The sequence below is a fragment of the Chrysoperla carnea genome, chromosome 2 (genome assembly GCF_905475395.1).
Source record: "Chrysoperla carnea chromosome 2, inChrCarn1.1, whole genome shotgun sequence".
Classification (NCBI taxonomy): Eukaryota; Metazoa; Arthropoda; class Insecta; order Neuroptera; family Chrysopidae; genus Chrysoperla; species Chrysoperla carnea.
In genome coordinates, this window is record NC_058338.1 from 11,898,476 (window position 1) to 11,918,204 (window position 19,729).

At 27.9% G+C, this 19,729-nt stretch overlaps 3 protein-coding genes across 3 annotated transcripts; 2 read left to right on the forward strand and 1 right to left on the reverse strand.

Moving 5' to 3' along the window:
- Nucleotides 1-579: 579 nt before the first annotated feature.
- On the reverse strand, nucleotides 580-4,894 carry LOC123291488 (4-coumarate--CoA ligase-like; the record flags this gene model as incomplete). The annotated part of the gene is made up of 8 exons (XM_044871794.1): nucleotides 4,769-4,894; nucleotides 3,900-4,107; nucleotides 3,238-3,550; nucleotides 3,020-3,176; nucleotides 1,805-2,104; nucleotides 1,112-1,339; nucleotides 801-969; nucleotides 580-683 (listed from the first exon to the last, which is right to left on the reverse strand). Coding segments are annotated over exons 1-8 (1,605 nt in total), but the record flags the coding sequence as incomplete, so codon positions are not given.
- A 2,722-nt stretch (nucleotides 4,895-7,616) lies between these two features.
- LOC123291719 (probable transaldolase) lies at nucleotides 7,617-11,153 on the forward strand. The gene is made up of 7 exons (XM_044872111.1): nucleotides 7,617-7,869; nucleotides 8,029-8,260; nucleotides 9,287-9,418; nucleotides 9,489-9,614; nucleotides 10,306-10,442; nucleotides 10,725-10,816; nucleotides 10,883-11,153. The coding sequence occupies exons 1-7, from the start codon at nucleotides 7,770-7,772 to the stop codon at nucleotides 11,069-11,071; spliced, it is 1,008 nt and encodes a 335-aa protein (XP_044728046.1). The 5' UTR covers nucleotides 7,617-7,769; the 3' UTR covers nucleotides 11,072-11,153.
- A 2,303-nt stretch (nucleotides 11,154-13,456) lies between these two features.
- Nucleotides 13,457-19,503, forward strand: LOC123292068 (post-GPI attachment to proteins factor 2-like). The gene is made up of 5 exons (XM_044872584.1): nucleotides 13,457-13,688; nucleotides 16,921-17,082; nucleotides 17,303-17,408; nucleotides 17,474-17,704; nucleotides 18,228-19,503. The coding sequence occupies exons 1-5, from the start codon at nucleotides 13,476-13,478 to the stop codon at nucleotides 18,377-18,379; spliced, it is 864 nt and encodes a 287-aa protein (XP_044728519.1). The 5' UTR covers nucleotides 13,457-13,475; the 3' UTR covers nucleotides 18,380-19,503.
- Nucleotides 19,504-19,729: the final 226 nt, after the last annotated feature.

The window sequence follows — 19,729 nt, forward strand, 5'->3', positions numbered from 1 at the left end:
ATATTATACCTGGAAGCGGCCTTTTCAACATGCAATCTTTACAGTTCACTTTGATTATGTGATCGAAAATCTGAAAACTTTTATGTGAAATAATACTTAATGGAAGTGAATCAATCGATCCAATTATTATAGAAAGAGCAAAGAAAATGCTACAAAAATGAGAGACCAAAGACGAAACTGATTGTCATCTAAAAAAGTTTATTTATGGCCGTATACATAGTTAAATTAGCTGGAGATATTGTTAGTTGGAAATCGAACAAGCAGCGAACAGTGTCTAAAATTCAAATTCAAATCACATAAATCCCGCCAATTGACGATAGAAATTTGTACTATTGAACAGGAAGTGGATCGCTTTTTCAGTAATTCCAATTCAGACCACCCATATTACCACATATTTTTATTGAAAATTCTTTATTACACTTATGCACAGAAACAAATCAATTCAGAAACGGTATAACACAAAACTTTTAAAAGACAGATATGTTACAAATTTTAAAAATAGTAATATGATAATACATTTATTTTTCTTTACTGTATAACAATAGTTTTAAAATAAAGTATTAATTATAATTGCTTTATTAATTGTTTTAAAGTATTTTTTGCTATTTTTCCACTAGGTGTAACTGGCAATACATCCAAGAAAATTACTCCACCACGTAACTTTTGGCAATCAGCAACTTGTTCTTAAAATATTAGAAATAATCAAAATTAGAAATAATTTCTCAAATCATTTTTCGATAATTTCTCAAATCAATTTTTTGAAATATTTCACCAATCTAATTGCAATATCACATACTTACGATTAACAAACTCAATAATTTCATCTTCGGTAACATTTTTGGCTGATTCCTTTCTCACAATAAACGCAAGTGGTAAATCACCATCAGTTTCATGCTTTTTACCCATTACACAAACAGCCTGAACAGCAGGATGTGTTCGTAGAACATCTTCTAATTCACTCGGTGAAACCTAAAAAAATTATGAATAATTAATTTTTAGAAATGGCCTTGGTGGAAAAAATATTTGAAGAAAGAATAAGTCAAACATTAATATCTGGAGGATTAAAATCTGGTTTTTAATGTTATTGATTAGACCATTGAGAAAATTTTACCTGCCATCCTTTGTATTTGAGTAATTCCTTGGATCGACCCACAATAAATAAACAATCTTCATCATCCACTTTAACAATATCTCCAGTATGGAACCATCCATCTTTATCAATTGCTTTTGCAGTTGCATCTGGATCTTTATAATATCCCTTAGTTAAAAGTGGACCTTTGGAACAAAGCTCTCCTTCTTGATTACGACCAAGAGTTTTTCCAGTTTCTGAATCGATTACCTTAAAAGTTTGTGATATTTGTATTTTGGTAAATATCTTTCAAAATGTGCTTGAAAAAATCCTTTAAAAAGCCCAAGAATCGTAACAATATTAATTTGATTCTTTGTTGAAACATTTTATTTAAATGAATGCCATTGCGTGGGTTTCTTTGAAAATTTGTGCCCTCGAGTGAATGTTTTACAGAATGATCACTTCCCAAATTATAAAAATTTGGGCTCTTATAGATCGCAAAATTCGAAAATTTTGGAATGAAATTGAAAGAGGGGCAGTTTAATTATCCTGTAATGCTAAGTATGTCGATTCTGTCTCATCATAAAACTGATTTCAGAATGGCGGTAAATCTACTCACATAAAGACTTAAAAAAATCATATTGTCCGCAATCAGAAAAACAATAATTTACAGCAAAAGGCCCCGAATGGCGAAGTATTAATTTTCGAGAAATTATAATAATAAGATATTCTTACTTTCCAATAAATTCCATTAACTGGTTGGCCAGATGACATTATTTTGCTTTTCAAAAGATTTTCGTGTTTATTTCTCACAAAAAGCCCATAAGAACCAACAATTTCTGAGCTACCGTAACCATTAAAAATGAATGCATTTGGAAATAATTTATGATACTCTTGTACATATTTTTCCGAAGATGGACTTCCTCCAAATAAGAGATATTTTAAATTTTTCGATATTTTGGACACGTTTTGTTTAAATAATGGGTGATTTACCATTTCAATAACTTTTATTGGGGTTAGAAATAACCATTTGATCTAAAACATAAACAAAGTCAATAAAACAAATTCTGATACGGTTAGTAAAGTCGCTCGTACAAATACTTTTATAATTAGAAACATAATATATATGTACTCTTTTTTTTACAAATGGATCGAAATTTACGCCCTATAACTATGAACTGGCATATTTTTTCTCTAAAATGCATATAATAGTTAAATGTTAAATATCATTAGGAAGGCATAAATTAATTATGAAAATATTTCTATTTGTTAATAAACATTAAATTGTTAATTAAATGAAACGAACAATGCAAAAGTTGACTTAAAAATTAATAAATAGGCAACTTGTAATACATAAATGTATGTGTTTGTCAAATAATCGAAAAACTGTTATACATGTATAACTTATATGTGATACAAGTTGTCTAACTATTATTTTTTAAGAAAACGTTTGCATTGATCGTTTCATTTAATAAAAAATTTATTGTTTATTAACAAATAGAAACATTTTCACAACTAATTTATGCCTTTCTAATGTTATTTAAGAAACACATTCCATGATGTTTTAGCAAAATGCGAGCGGTTTCTTTCATTCTTTCATCATATATGTACTCTTTTTTTTACAAATGGTTCGAAATTTTCCCCCGATAACTTTTGACTGGCATATTTTTTCTCTAAAATAAAATTATAAAGCAACATATTGTCTCGCAGATGATTTTATGAATACCTATACTACCTAATACTTGTTGGTCTCATCAATGTTTCTAAGTGTTAAAAACTTGGGGCTAGATTTAATACACTATTATATGTTTCTTATTTACAGCTGGTATAAGAAATACAAAAGATAGTGAGCGCTTCGATCCAATTCAATATTTGAAAGCAAAACTTCATAGTTAAAGATTTCCCGCCTTATTACCTTACCTTCTAATAATAATTCAAAATAACTCTTACATTGTACTCTAAAATAATTTCCAAATTTCGTGTTGGGGTGTATTCACAAACTATTCGTGAAACTCCATTCAAGATTGCAGCATCGATTAATACTAAAGCCGAAAGCCAGGATAGTGGAGAGTAATATAATATTGGGCAGTCGCTTTCTGAAATATATCTAACAAAATATTTGGATATCATTTCAGATAAAATATTAGTATATTTTTTTAATTACCTACCCGGCGCCTGGTGTTCTTTCCAATGCCATGTAAAATGCATTATGGTTTATGGTAACCCCTTTTATAAGTCCTGTTGTCCCGCTAGTGCATACAATATACAATATATCATTATTAACATCCACAGTTTCTGTTACAAAGCTATCCTCTTCAGCTGGCTTTTGTGGTTTTAAATATTCTTTAAAATCCGTTTCAAATGTAACGATTTTACATTGCAATTTAGCTTCAATGATGAGTTCTGCCATTAAGTTTGTACATTCTTGATCACAGAATATTATTTTTGGTTCAGTTAAATTTATCATTCGTAAAATTTCATCTAAACAAGTAAAAACAAACAATTGATTAAGTTAATTGTTGAAATACCACGTATAGACTTCAGTGTTGATTACGCAATCGTTTGTTTTTTCACGCCATGTAAGTAAAGAGAGCTAGCCAGCCATACATACAAGTCACACACACATACATGACATTCCCATACAATACTTACTATATAATGTTCGAACTTAATTTGCACACTCACGTGTAAACAATGATATTTTCGAAAAATGTTTCAAACAATATATTTATAACTAAAAATTAATAACAAAATCTACCGCAGACATTTACAAAAGCGAGTTAATAAAAACTTGGAAATAAAATGAAATTTATGCATGTTAAATATTTACTTCTTGAATAATCAGGATGTAATGGATTAATTGTTACACCCAAATACATAGCACCCAATAATGGAACAACCAAATCCAAATGAATGCGTCCACAAATCATTATAATATCTCCACGCTTTAAGCCATCTTCTTTCATTTTTAATGCACAACGAATTGAATTCACTCTCATTTCACCAAATGTTTGAGTTTTTTTATTTACAGGATCAATCTAAAAACAATTATGAAATACACAAAAGTGAAAACAAACAATTGACTGAGTTAATTAATGAAATATCCTGTATAGAAAGTGTTGAATATTAGTGCTTGCATTATTTGTTTATAAACTAGAAGAGCTTAAAAAAACCAATACAATTATGGCGACCTTTCGGCCGCCATTTATTTGGTTTTCGAAAGTATTTTCTATATTTTTTTCCTCTTTTCGAGAATTTTTTCATCATGACCATTAATTACCTGCAAATTTTTAAAACCTTTCAACTTTCCATCTTTTAGAGTTTTGGAGAAAATGGACACCAAAGTTTTGTCTTAATTTGCGCGCTCACAGATAAACAGTGACATTTATGAAAAAATGTTTCAAAAAAAAGTTGTTAATTTTTTTATAAGGAACATTTTTTACATGCAAACTCTTGTTCTTTTACAAACTCAGACTCACTTTTTACGCCTTGAATGTGCTATGAAAATTTCAGCTTGGTATGGTGAGTTATCGTGATGACGGGCGGACAGACAGACAACCGAAAATGACTAATGGGGTGATTTTTTGAAAACTTTATTGCATCAATATTTATAAGCATTACAAACTTGGGACTAAACTTAATATACTCTGATATATTTCATATAAATAGGGTATAAAAACAATATATATACAAACTTACCAGTGCAATTTTATTTGAATTTTGCAACATTTTATCCAACAAATATTGTGAAAAGTTTCTTTCACATGGTGGTATTTTTAAATCACCACCATAAATTAATAATTCTTGATCGTTATTTGTTGTCATATTGATTGTTGAGCAGTCAATTAAGCACGAAGTATATTTTAAGATAGTGCGCAAAAACTTTTATAAAACTATAACGGGGTTATAATTCATTATATTTTTATATACGATTGTATAAAATTTGAATCATGTGATAATAAATGAGAAGGTTTTTCAATTTATTATCAGTATCTTAGTAAACACCGGGTGTATCGTAATAAGTGGCTGATAAACAAATTGAAATCTCAGATCAGAAAAGCCGCATCAAGATGAAATATACGACAAGTGAAAGATAAAAAAATAAAGAAAATTTTAAGCATATAAACTGTCCTTAATTTTCAATAGCCTTTAGTATCTTTAGTATTTTAAAAGATGTTACAAAAATCGGCTAATACAGAAAAATGAAAGAAACCACTCGCATTTTGCTAAAACCTAATGGAATGTGTTTCTTAAATGTTAAATATTATTAGGAAGGCATAAATTAATTGTGAAAATATTTGTTAATAAACAATAAATTGTTAATTAAATGAAACGAACAATGCAAAAGTTAACTTAAAAATTAATAAATAGGCAACTTGTAATACATAAATGTTTGTGTTTGTCAAATAATCGAAAAACTGTTGTTATACATGTATAACTTATACGTGAAACAAGTTGCCTAATTATTATTTTTAAGAAAACTTTTGCATTGACCGTTTCATTCAATAAAAAATTTATTGTTTATTAACAAACAGAAACATTTTCACAACTAATTTATGCCTTCCTAATGATATTTAAGAAACACATTCCATGAGGTTTAAGCAAAATGTGAGCGGTTTCTTTCATTTTCCATATATTAGTCGATTTTTGAAACATCTTTTACTAAACTACTGAACTGAACATTTACTAATTACTTTGTACAGGTTTTGAGTGAAACATAAGTATAATAATAGTAAAAATAAAAGTTTTTAGTTTTATTATTTTATGGTATTTACGTAATATTTCTATGTTACATTCAAATTTTACGATCAGCTTAGAAATTTATGAGCTAGATTTAAAAAAAATAACAATAGAGATAAAACTTCATTGATGTTTTGTAAATAGTAGTCGCCGTTAAAAAGCGACTTTAAACAAATAAATAAAAAAATTAAAAACTTAATTGAAAAATTTAAATCCACAATGACAATAGGTATTATTGCATGTTCAAAATCAATTGTTTTTACTTCGCTAATTTCAATTGTGTCGAACACGAAACGTTTCAACTACTAAAGGTTGTACGAACTACAAAACCCGTGGCCGATTAAGAAAATTTTGGAAAAAAAAAACTGGAAAAATAGATCCGGAAAAAATAGATTTGGAAGAAATAGACCCAAAAAAATAGACCTGGAAAATATTATTATTAATTTTTATTAAATAAAGTAGACCAGGAAAAAATAGAAGCGGAAAAAATGAAAAAAGTGTCCCATTTTTGAGCGCAAGGGCTAAAAACTTCAGAACCCAATCAATTCATCTATAGTCGACAAACTCAACCTTACCAATTCGTAATTAAAACAACACAGACTAATAAAAAAAATATAAGAAATGTTCAAGGCCACAAAAATTAAATAGATTAAAAAATCCTAAAATTCTAAAGAAAAAGAAAAATCAGTTATATTAATCAGCGCACTCTCTGAGTCGATAGGTGACTCACAAAATATATTACCACAAAGAAACTTCTACATTATCAACATTATGTTTTATTAGTCAAATGTGTTGGACAAATAAATTCCGGATCTATTTTTTCCTTCACTATTATTCTGAGTCTATTTTTTCCGGATCTATTTTATTTTTTCGGTCCATTTTTCCCGTTTGCAGATTAAGGTCGTCCACTGGTTCACTATTTTTTCACGTTTCACGTGTTTTTATCTCCTAATCATGGAGGTTATAAAGACCTCCATGCTCCTAATAAACAATTAACAGATTCTTAAATTGTTTTGCAACACTCAAATTATTTTTCATAAAATTGGCAGTGCCATACTCGAAAGAGTAAACTAAGAGTTGTGTATTTTACAAAAAATTCTTTTTACTTAAAAAAGGTCAAGAAATTTGTAGTACTTGTTCAAAAAATTCGAACACTTCTTTTGTGGTTAATGGTTTAAACTCCTTTGGTTTTTGCAATCCTTTTACCGTTTATAAACGGTAATTACCTTCTGCTGATTTTACGATCTTTCATCATTTTGACTATTTTATTTGACGTGATCGCCTTTTTAGAAGCTAACTGTTTTGGAAGAAACTACATTACCAAAAATAAAATCCGAATCCATAAACGATAAGAATTTAAAATTTTAATGGCTTTATGTTAATGTTAGGTATAAAGAAAGGTGTTATAAATTATTTTAAGATAGGTAATTGGTATACGTCTAATAAATAATTTTAAGAAAAAGGCACGGTAATTTAATTTATTTTGGTCAAGGTTCCAAATCGTTACAGTAAATACATTACAGTTCCACTTATAGCTACGTATAAAAACAAATTAAGAATATTGTAATTGTAATTTAATCTAAAATCAAATTAAACATTTGAAAATCATTTTAATATTAAATGATAATGAATGACTTGTTATGCACAATTTCAAATGGAAAAATAAATTTTTATATGACTAGCATAATCATTGAAACAACAGCAAAAAAATGTATCATATAGATACAGCCCTGGGTTTGAGAGAGGTCACAATATATAAGAACATTCTAGTTAAACAAGTATGGAAAATAAACCTTGAACAAGTGGTGTTCATATCAGAGTTTAGTATTGTGGGGACTTTGCTGCTCACGCTATTGAAAGTACGGCCGTCATCCTGTTCTTGATTGCATAAAATTCATTTTAGTGGGGGTATTTTTTGGTTTGTTTTCTTTATATTTTGTTAATCAATAATTCCGTTAGTATGTCATCAGAGTCTGAGTGTAAAAAACCGAAAATGGCAAACCCTTTGGAACAATTAAAGGACTTAACAATTGTTGTTGCTGATACAGGCGATTTTGAGGGTAGGATTTAGGACTTATTTTAAATAAATTTTATCAAATACATTTAGTTTTATTCAAATATTTAATTATGTTCAAAGAAAATTTTAGAAATGTTAAAATTTCCAATAGTCATATTTTCAAGGTGACCCTTTTAACTGATAAATATGTTTTTTGTTATAGCTATGAAAAAATACAAACCTACCGATGCCACAACAAATCCATCATTAATTTTGATGGCAGCTACTATGCCACAATATGCACCTTTACTAGAAAAAGCTGTAAATTATGCAAGAAAATTAAGTAGTTATCCTGATAAACAATTAGAGATCGCACTCGATGTCGTTTGTGTTTTGTTTGGATGTGAAATTTTAAAAATCATTCCAGGGCGCGTGTCAACGGAAGTTGATGCAAGGTTGTTTTTCAATTTAGTTTTTTATTATTTAATTGTTTTTTTCTTTTTTTCTTCATTAATTGTGATGATTTTTATTTTGTGGAATTTCTAATTGAAAATTTTAATTGGTTATGAAATATCCATTCAAATTTCTGGAATGGTTTAAACAATTTTAAACCTATGTAACTGAAAAAGAGATATAAAAGGGTATTATAATAACTAACAAGGATGATATTCTTGATGAGAAAACCTTGAAAGCTATAGAATCTCAAAGAAATGTCATGGAAAATGCACCAAATCTGGAATTTTGTATAATATAGTCTAAAACCATTTTTATTTTTCGCGCTCTTTTATTACTCGTTATTCTTACATGTTTGAAATATTCAATTTTGGCGCTCAATTTGAACATCAAGGGATGTTCCTTAATCATACCAAAGAAAATATACATCTTGCTGAGAAAACCTTAAAAGCTATAAAATCTCAAAGAAATGTCATGGAAAATGCACCAAATCTGGAATTTTGTATAATATAGTCTAAATTTTATTTTTCGCGCTCTTTTATTACTCGTTATTCTTACGAGTTGTTTGAAATATTCAATTTTGGCGCTAAATTTGAACATCAAGGGAGGTTCCTTAATCTTACCAAAGAAAATAAATAATGAATACCCTAAAAATTAGGATATATTTTAATTTAGAGAAGCTGCATTATTATTATTATTATTATTTTTTTTTAATAGTTATATTTTTGAATAAAAAAAAAAGGATTTGCTATTGTTAGTGATGTATTTACACCTGTTGAGGCTGTAAGCCAATCGGAATCACGCTAAATTCACATTTTTCGGCTTGTTTTTATGGAGATATCAATTTCTTTTCTCCTTGAGCGTTTCATTCTATTTTTTGCTGAATGGATATTGTATTTCTAAGAATTTCAAAATTCCTGACTGTATATTTATTTTACACTAAAATTAAGACTCTTAATCGATTATTGAACCTATTTATTCAAAACCTTGATTAATTAAATTATACTAAACCTAATTTTTTTTTTCAGATTATCATTCGATAAAAAGGCTAGTGTAGAAAAGGCACGTCGTATTATTGAATTATACGAGGAACATGGCATTAGCAAAGACCGGGTTTTAATTAAACTTGCATCAACATGGGAAGGAATTCAAGCTGCTAAGTATGTTGTATCGTAATTTATCTAAAGAGAAAGTTTTTATGCAATTTTTTTTCTTTTTTTTTTTAATCAGAGAATTGGAATCAAAATATGGAATTCATTGTAATTTGACATTATTATTTTCATTTGCACAAGCAGTGGCCTGCGCAGAAGCTAATGTTACTTTAATTTCACCATTTGTTGGACGAATTTTAGATTGGTAAGAAAAATTCAAAAATATTCTAGAATATTTAACGGTATTAAATGTTAGCAAAAAATCCAGTATTTGATTTAATTATCATCCCTATGCTTTTTGAAGTATTAAATCTTGTAATCTAACAAAATTTCCTGGTACGTTTTAAGATATTCGTTAAAAACGAAATTTCACACTTTCTTTTTAAGTTTTTTCGCTTGTGATTTCAAGTGTATTGTAACGAAAAGTTTACCCTTATTTAAAACGTCAGTTTAAGCTCTCTTTCTTCTAATAGTTTCCGAGATACAGAATAGAGTGCTTCAATTCTGAGAAGAAAATAGTCAGATTCATTCAAAAATGAAATAATTAGACTAGAAACGTAACTTAGAAAAAAAAGATGTTATTAAAAAAAAGTAAATGAATATTTCGTTACACCACACAAATTAATTAAAATATCAATTGCGAAAATTACGATTTCAGCGAATATCTCAAAACGCACAAGTAAATTTTTTTGATCAACTTGGAAAAAATATTCGGCTATCATATTTTCACAATGTGAAGTTACTATTTGCCTCCAGTAATTACGATTACCGAGACTTAATAATTTAAAATTGTTCCTTCTTTTTTTACAAGAAACCAATTTTTAGCCTTAGTTTTTGTCGCTACTTATAAATTGCCGATATTTTTCTAATGGAATCTAACGTCTTTCAATATTTAGGTATGTTGCGAATACTAACAACAAAGAATATGCACCGGATCAGGATCCAGGAGTTGTATCTGTTACAAAAATTTATAATTATTATAAGAAATTTGGATATAAAACAGTGGTTATGGGAGCATCTTTCAGAAATATTGGTAAGTTTTTGGGATAGTTTTTTGTATTTCAAATATTATACCTCTTTTAACTCAATAATATTTTTTTTATAATCAAATTTAACCGCAAATTCGATGATTTGTTTTAGCTTTTTTTTTTCAAAATTGCAATTTTAAACCATCGAATATCGAAAATGAAAGTTGAATTACGAAACAAATCAAAGAACTGTCGCTTCATTATGGGCTCACAGTCTTTCAGATCTTAGTCCTTTGAAGCTTAAAAATAAAAAAAGTTGTGTTCAATTAACATTAATCTATTTTTAGGTGAAGTAAAAGCTTTAGCCGGTTGTGACCTTTTAACAATAAGTCCAAAATTACTAGGAGAATTAGAGGCATCTAAAGAACCAATCACAAAGGTAAATATTTCAAAATAGGTATTTTTAATTAACAAGTTTTTTACATGAGGTTTTTTTTTTGTTTAGAAATTATCCGTTGATAAAGCAACAAAATCAAATTTAACACAATTAGACACACTCACCGAATCAAAATTCCGTTGGTTATTGAATGAAGATCAAATGGCTACTGAAAAACTATCAGACGGTATCAGAAAGTTTGCTGTAGATGTCGTTAAACTAGAAAACATGATTAAACAATTGTTGAAAAATGTATAAATTGTTTTTAGATGTTTGTTACCAACAAAATTACATTCCACTCCATTTGTATTGTTGGAATTTTTTTTATTTTTTAAAATAAATTGTATTTTTTTAAATACGAAATTTGTATAGAAAATTTACTATGGTTTGTAAAATTATATTATTAAAATATTTTAAAGAATTCTGTAACGGTTATTTTATATCCAAAACACCAATCAGTACATCGCTCTCCGTAATTTAAATTTTTCGAATCACGTTAATAACAGGTGTTAAGTTTCAATAAAACGTGTAAAAAATTTAATTCATATTCGTAAATGATAACAGTTAAATTAGAAAAATAATATTCAAATTAAGATGAGCATTTCTGTGGGCTGTATTCTACATTTTGTTAAAATATATCCCTATTCAGGACCCACAATAAATCGATCAAAGGGGGTATATTTTAAGAAAATGTAGAAAACTTATTTTAATTTTCTGCTCATGCCGATTGAATAACCATTTCAAAATTTTAATTGGAAATAAATAGGCATGAATGAGCGAAAAAAAATGTAATTTACAAATTTCCTATTGTAATTATTCAAAATTTTAAACCGGAATGAATGTGAAAAAATTAAAAAAAACAAATTTAATTCTTTAGTCATTTCGAATGAAACTGATAGAAAAATTTCATCATTAGAATTCACCCTTTGAATCAAAAAACTTTTACCGAGGGAGATTTTCGCCAAATTCCTCATTTTCTTTGATCAGAATTGATTCAATACATTACCTATGGTGGGTAGAGATAAGGAGCGAACCATTTCGGTACATAAAAAGTGTCCATTGAAAAGCAACAAATAAGGATGGCGTTGCTGTAGCCAAAGTGTAAATTTTAAAAGAAGTGCTCAAAATAATAAGAGTAAGATAAAAATCTAAACAAGCTCACATTACATCCAACACCTTTTGCTACACAAACGCCATTCCGGTCAATTTTTGAACTGTTATTTGCTATTTTCGTCTGGACACTTATTTACTCCTATTTAGAATGGTTTTCCTTGTCTCTACTCTACATAACTTTACTCTATCAATCCCCCTTGGAAAATATTTGGGACTTTGAACCTATTATAAAAACCATTAACCTCTAAATTAAGCTTAGAATCATGGCTTAGAAGCTGTAAACCTATAAATTTTGGTATAGGTGTTCATAAAATCACCTAATTAGTACATTTCCGTCTGTCTGCCGTCTGTCATCACGATTATTCAAAAACGAAAAGAGATATCAAGCTGATTTTTTTATAGTGTGCTTAGGACGTAAAAATTGAGGTCGAGTTCGTAAATGAGCAACATGTCAATCAGGTCTTGGGTCCGTAAGACCCATCTTGTAAACCGTTAGAGATAGAACAAATATTTAAATGTTCCTTATAAAAAAATAAACAACTTTTGTTTGAAACATTTTCTTGTAAACATCACTGTTTACCCACGAGTTCGCTAATTAGGTGAAAACTTTGTAGTATGTATTAATATGGAAATATCAGTTATGTGTGTTTGGCTATTTAAGAGTGGAAGTCTTTCTTTATTTACGTGACGTCAAAAAACAAACGATTGCGTCATCAAAACTGTGTATACATGGTATTTCAACAATTAACTCAGTCAATTGTTTGTTTTCACTTGTTATCGATTATATTTGAACTTACTAAATTTGAAACAGCACCATTTTATTTCTTTTATAAAAACAAACAAACCCAAAACATAAAAATTGATAAGTTTTTATTAGTAAATTACCTTTAATCCCATATAAAATTTAAATTTAAAATGTAATATATCTAAAAGATACTAGATGGTCTTAGTAGGATGATATACTATCCGTTCCGTGGATACTGGATAGTGGATAGTTTAACTACGACCGCAAATGACGTTAGTCAATTAAAATATAACTTGTAGACACACTACTTTACTATTCATATTCATTTTGAGTTGCCGTTGCCGATCATGGCATCACAATAATGTATTTAATTTTTGTGCTATTATTAAATTCTCATTAGTTGTTACACACTTGGTCTAAGCTTTATAATATGCTAAAATTTATCTATAAATACGGTAACGTAAATATTTTTATTTAAAAAAAATAAACATAATATTTATTTTGTTTATTTTATTTTAAAAATAGTTTTTATATTTAACCCTATTTCAAAATACTATACTTATAACTAACATACATAAGTAGTATATTCTTTATTCATAAATTAAAAATAATTACAATCATAATCAAGTTGTTTCTTATTAGAAAATAGAAAAAAAATCTAGTTCAAATAATTCAGTTCTGTGTCTATAATAATTTCTACTTTTTGTTTTTTAGATAACTTATTATGTAATGATTTTTGTGGGGTGCTGATATAAAAAATTATTTTAACAGATATATAATTTTTTTTGTTAAGAAATAAAAACTATGACAATGACGAAAGTGAATTCAGAAATGTTGATTGAAAATAATTCAATAAATAATTTAAAATTATCATCACAACAAATGGCTGTGTATTTTGTTATGAGCTTCCGAAAACTATGTTTGGCAACTGTTTCACTTCCTTTAGTTGCGTTATGTTTTTGTTTTATTACAGCGTATATCTTCCAATATGATGATGTTCATGAAACACATTGTAGAGTAAGTAGTTTTCATTTATAAATTTTGTGGTGTGTTTGTTTTTAAATCATTGTTTTATCATTAGTTATCCAGTCAAATTAGTCCATAAAATATAAAGTTACAAAAAGTCCCATAGAGCTAAAAATTGGTATGAATATTCAGAATACTATTATAAATGAATTGTGAAAAGTCCCCATCAATCCCCCTTGTGCAACAAATTTTATTGAGGGGGGAAATTTGCAAAAATAAGCTTTTCGCGTTTTTCAGCAAAACAATCGAGTTTTACAGCAAAAATAGTTCAGAAAAAAATTATAGATAATCCAATTCTCTACTAAAAGTGTCTCTACACCTTTTTTCATAAGTATTGTCATTTTCGTGATATAGCGGTTCAAAGAATTGAACAAATTATTTTTTTCGTAATACATTTTTGAACCGTTATACGAGTAAAAATATGAGGATTTATTTTTGATGAACCAGCTTCTTCTTCTTGGCCCTGTCTTTTCACAGCAACAATGCTACTCTTTCGAGTATAATTTTTTTCGACACTGCACATGAATTACAGATGTCTGGTCTTTCAGGTACTCCGTTTTGCTGAAAAACGTGAAAAACCTATTTTTGCGAACTTCTCCCCTAAATACAATTTTTTGCACAAGGGGGATTGATGGGGACTTTTCACAATTCATTTATAATAGTTTTCTGAACATTCATACCAATTTTTAGCTCTATGGGAATTTTTGTAACCTTCAAAGTGTAATTTGACTGGATAAAGCCGGTAGAATTGATTTAAAGGATGTACAAAGTTTTAAATTTTTTTAATACACAACATAATGGTCCAAATAATCAATATAGCAGCCAGTTGGAAAAAGTAGTTTTTTTAGTTAGTTATATCAAAATATGTTAAGGCTGATTCCATATGTGACTGACACTAAAAGTACATGATACACTTTTTCATGGAATCAACCTTAAATAAAACCCGCAAACCTCTAATTTCAAGAATTTTTTGAATCAAAAGGTTAATCTCTATAATGTTTTATCCAGATAGATAAATAAAAGATTCATTTGAATAAGTAATCGTTATTGTAATTTTCTTCCTCTTTTTGTGAAAATTTATAAAGGCGTTTTATTAATATTGTTTTGTCTTGTTAGTAGCGTTGCCTTCAAAAAACCTCATAAAAATTAATTTAATTTAAAATAGCCATGAACAACTTTTCGAGAAACAAGCTATCTAGGGCATGTTTATCAATCGTTAAAACGAACGTTAAAATTCCATAGAAATTATGTTTAACTAAACATAATAAATATGAAAAATTTTAACAATTCATAATAATTATCATAAGGTTTTTATTGCAATTAAATTTTATCGACAATCATTTCAAAATTTTTACTTATTTAGTTTGATAAAATTTATAATAATTATAATATTTATATAACTTTAGTAAAGAATTACTATAATAGGTGATAAGATTACGATGGCCTAAATTATAGTGGGTTCGGTTCGAAATTCTTTGATTTAAAATAATTTTGTTTAACTCAACATACATGTACCTTTTTTCAAAGGCCTGTCCAAGTCTGTTTAGAGAACTTGGATGCATATAATATAATAGCTTAGTCACGAAATTGTAATATGTGATTGGTGCTACCACACTGTATATTAGAAGTAGAAAACGTGAGGGCAAGTGGCTTTTCGTATCTTTAATACTTTGACTAAAAATAGCGATCATAAGTTTTATCCAGACTCTGAATATAGTCTTTAACTCAGTCATACAGACAGGTACTGTATTCAATACTATTCCTTAAAAGTAAAGCAAATCCGGCCGATTAGTGAACAAATAACGGTCTGACATCAGATAATTATTTTATTGCCTTACTAAGCACCATGTAGCCTGTAATAACTTGCTTACTCTCTTCAGGAATAAAGTGATAATTTTGTTGATGATTATTTTAATTGAAGTGATTGTAATTAGCAGTGGCATAGTAATGACCTTGAATATTAATATTCTAAATATATTTATTCTAATTAAAAATAAAGCAAGTTAATAAAAATTATGTTCTTATCTTAGCTTGGCAAGGATTTTAGACTATTTTATACATTTATTTATTATAATTAGTGCTATTACTGCTCAAGTAGTTTATTCGCACGGTTTGTCGTAAATACACATATTTTAAGAGCTTATTTCTTGACCATTTTTAAGTCGAAAACACATTTTTACACTTTTGTCTCAAAAATTGAATAGTTCAAAATTAATATACCTTGATACAGGATTATATACACAGGATATAAAAATGAAAATATAATTGTACAAAATGTATACTTTTCTTAATTTCCAATGATGTCTTACGTTTAATTGCAATTTATTTAACTACAAACTCAATTATTATAAAAATAAAGTACAATAAATTAATGTGAATGCATTACATGAAAGCACTTATCAATTTCACAGTTGTTAATGCAGTGCGAAAATAATGTATTTTCATAGCCTACATTACGGTTATTAATCAAGTTGTTAGGAAAATTCAAATTCAGAGGTCATAAGTGAAATTGATTGTGCAAGCCAAAAAATTATCATGATTATTTATATTTCATAAGTATAACTCATAAAAGTTTATTTTAACAGGGTTTATTGGTCATTAACCTTGTAAACTAAAAAAATCATCCGATAAAAAACCATTTCGTATTATTTAAATAATAAAAATAGAAATATAACAATTATATGTCTGATTACATCAAGTAAAAATCAAAAAATTTGAAAATTGAGTATGGACAATTGAAAGCTTGATTATTTCTCTTTGAAATGTGCTTATATTGATATTTATTCTTTTTTTCGCCAGCAAAGCAAAATAGTTACTTTTCAGATTAAACTGTCGTATCTCCTCAAATAATGACCTTACAGAAAATTGTACATTGATATATTTTTGAGTTTAAGAAACATTTGTATAGAAATTTCATTGCCTTAATATTGTTAAAAATAAGAAAGTGTAAGAATACATATTCCAGAATTCTTACGCATTATTCGTTCAATTATTACGATTCTTGGATCATCTTGTTCATATAAAAGAAAATTTTCTTTTTTATATCGACTCAAAACATATTTAAGATCAACAATGTTACAAAATAGACCAAATAATAATAATAACATATAAGTCTATTTAGAATAGACTAAATCATATCGCTGTCTTTTATTGTGATATTACGGAACAATTAGATAAGATTGAAATAAACGAGCAATATAATTTAATTATTTGTTTTTTTAAGGTTTATAACATAATTCCATCGATAAGTGCAATAACTGGCGTTACACCACAAATTTACTTATGGCGTGTTTGTGTGGCATTGCATATCGGCCCTAGAATTATAATTGCATCTGTATATCATTCATATTATGCTTCGTTACTACGTGTAAATAAAGATTCTGAGGTAAGCCATTCGAAATACATACACAAACACATTCATATAAATGTGTATCTATAACCAAAAATTCTTTTTACCTGCATTACTGACTAAGATTACTGATAACTTCGTATGATTCACTCACAGATGACCCTTCCCTCTACCCTTCAATCTGGCATATCGCATTTTTAATTTGGTTGTTTAGTGTGTTGAATCTACTGAATACACATTTTATTAATTTTTTTAGTCTAGTTTATCGACTCGATTCTGGTTGACTTTAACTTATTGGTTAAATGTTATTGAAATTGCTGCATTATGTGGTGTCACATACATTTCAAATCGAGAAAACTATCGTAAGTATTGAAAATTAATTCACAGTTTCTATAAATTTAATACAACAAATTTTATTTTATTTTAGCTATTCATGAAAAAATATTTATAACATTCATGATAAGCTCGTTAACGCACATGTTAGCGAACATAAAAGTTATACGAATCGCTCAAAGTATGGGCGCCAAAGAAAAGTCCCAGGGACAACCACTTGCTCAATCACTTTTCATTAAACAAACTTTATTCGCAATATCTTTATTATCGACTGTTGGATTAGTTGGGTTTTTCTTGAAACATCGATTGCTTTGTCATGATATGGGTATGTATTGACATTTTACAAATTTTATATTAAAAAAAAAACTTACTTATTTGTAGCTTTCAAAACTTGCAAAATCAAAAAAATTATTTGAAAAATTTTGAAAAAACTCTCGTTTTTGGAATTACCAACTCAGATCGGTCAATTTTAAAAATACGTGATTTGATGCAGCATGCACATCTTTTAATTTGAGACTGAATTAATAGTTTAGATTAGTATATAGAGATGGCGAACCATTATTTAACAAAGTGTCATTTTTTCAAATGATATATTTAATGAGGCCCAGATGACAATTTTATTTAAGGAAATTGATTATTATGGTGTACGTAAACAAACTATGCGCCATCAGCAATTATTTTTCACGATGTAATTACAATAAAAAAACGATCTCACGTTCGTGGAATCACTCGCGTTCGTTTTTAATACCTTTGTGATCGGTGGCTTACCCAAAATGTTGTGTCTCGTGCCATTGGTTTAGATAGTTTGAATAATTTGATTAAAAACTTGTTCTTTCTTCAAATTTCAGCATTTAGTTGGTTTGCATTATGTGAATACATAATTGCTATATCAAATATGGCGTTCCATGTAATCGTTGTATTTGATTTTCCAACAGAAAATTTAATTGTGGCAGATGCGATCCCATTAACAAGCCCAGCTTACAATAAAAAGTCCAACTAAACTAAAATAAACGTAATAAATTCATAGGATTGAGGTAAACTTTAAAAACTATATAAAAATTGAAAAAATACCATTCGTGTTAAATTTATTGTTTTATTTTTTACAAACTTATTTATTTATTTTATTTTTTTATTTTACAAACAAAAGCATTTAATTTTGTTTATTTTTAGAATCAAACTGATTTGTATAAGTAGTACCTTATGCCAGAAGAATGTATCAACCAATTTTCGGATTTTGTTGAGATATTTTGCCAGTGCATTCCATTTGTTATCAAAATTGTATTTTGGTGGATGCAACCTTCTGACATGAGGCCCTCGATATGACTACAAAGCTTTAAGCTAATCACAATCAACAGGGTATTGCAACACATTTAGATATTTAATTTCGAAAAGACGTTCGTTTAAATAAATTCTATTTTTATTCCAATATTAATGGCTTCCAGAAAAAGATTTTGATGTGGTAATGTTTCATCGATTCCAATCTTGTGTCTGTGTATCCAAACAAATTTAACTGTATGTATCCGTCCAGATGTGTTTGACTATCAATTATCACAATTGGAGCCAGTTAACTAATCGTCAGTTTTAATACATTTTAATTGAATTTTCAAAATTTTTCCTTAAATACTTATACAAATCAGAGCTAGTACCTATTTATTGATATTACTCTAATCTTCTTGGTAACATTATGTTCTTCTAGTCTAAGAAAAATAGAATTGTAATTTCCAAACAAGCAGGCAATTAAAGGTTAAATAACAGTCCAATCAAATAGTCTTTCAATCAAAATATGAAGGCAATACTCGAATACAAATTTTTCAAGGATCCAAATTTTTCAAACTAAAATTTCCCTCTATGAAACACTCAATTTGTTTTGTGGGCGTTCAAGAATTGAAGCTGATACGGGGCTCTTAGGCAGTTGCCTACTCTTCCTAATGGTTACAATCTGGCCCTGACTAACCATTCAAGTATTTATTTCCTCATCCATATTTTGATTGATAGGAGTAATTAATTGAACTGTTAAAAAATGTCGATATATTTATGAGTTAAATATGAAAAACTTGATACAAACATGAAAATTGCTAAAAACACATGACAAAAAGGAAATATTTTATTCCCATAAGTCAGTCTTCCAATTGATCAAAATAAATTTAATAAAACTTTCATAAATAAATTGTTTTGTTATGAAAAGCTAGGAAAGTTTTTGTTTTTGACAGTTCGATAATTTAGAAATTAATTTAAATTACTTGCACGCACGAATACCAAGCCTGAAATTATTTTACCAGCTTCTTAATTACAATTATGTAAATTTTACTACATTTTACTGGATTAATTCGACCAATTTTCACACCAAAAA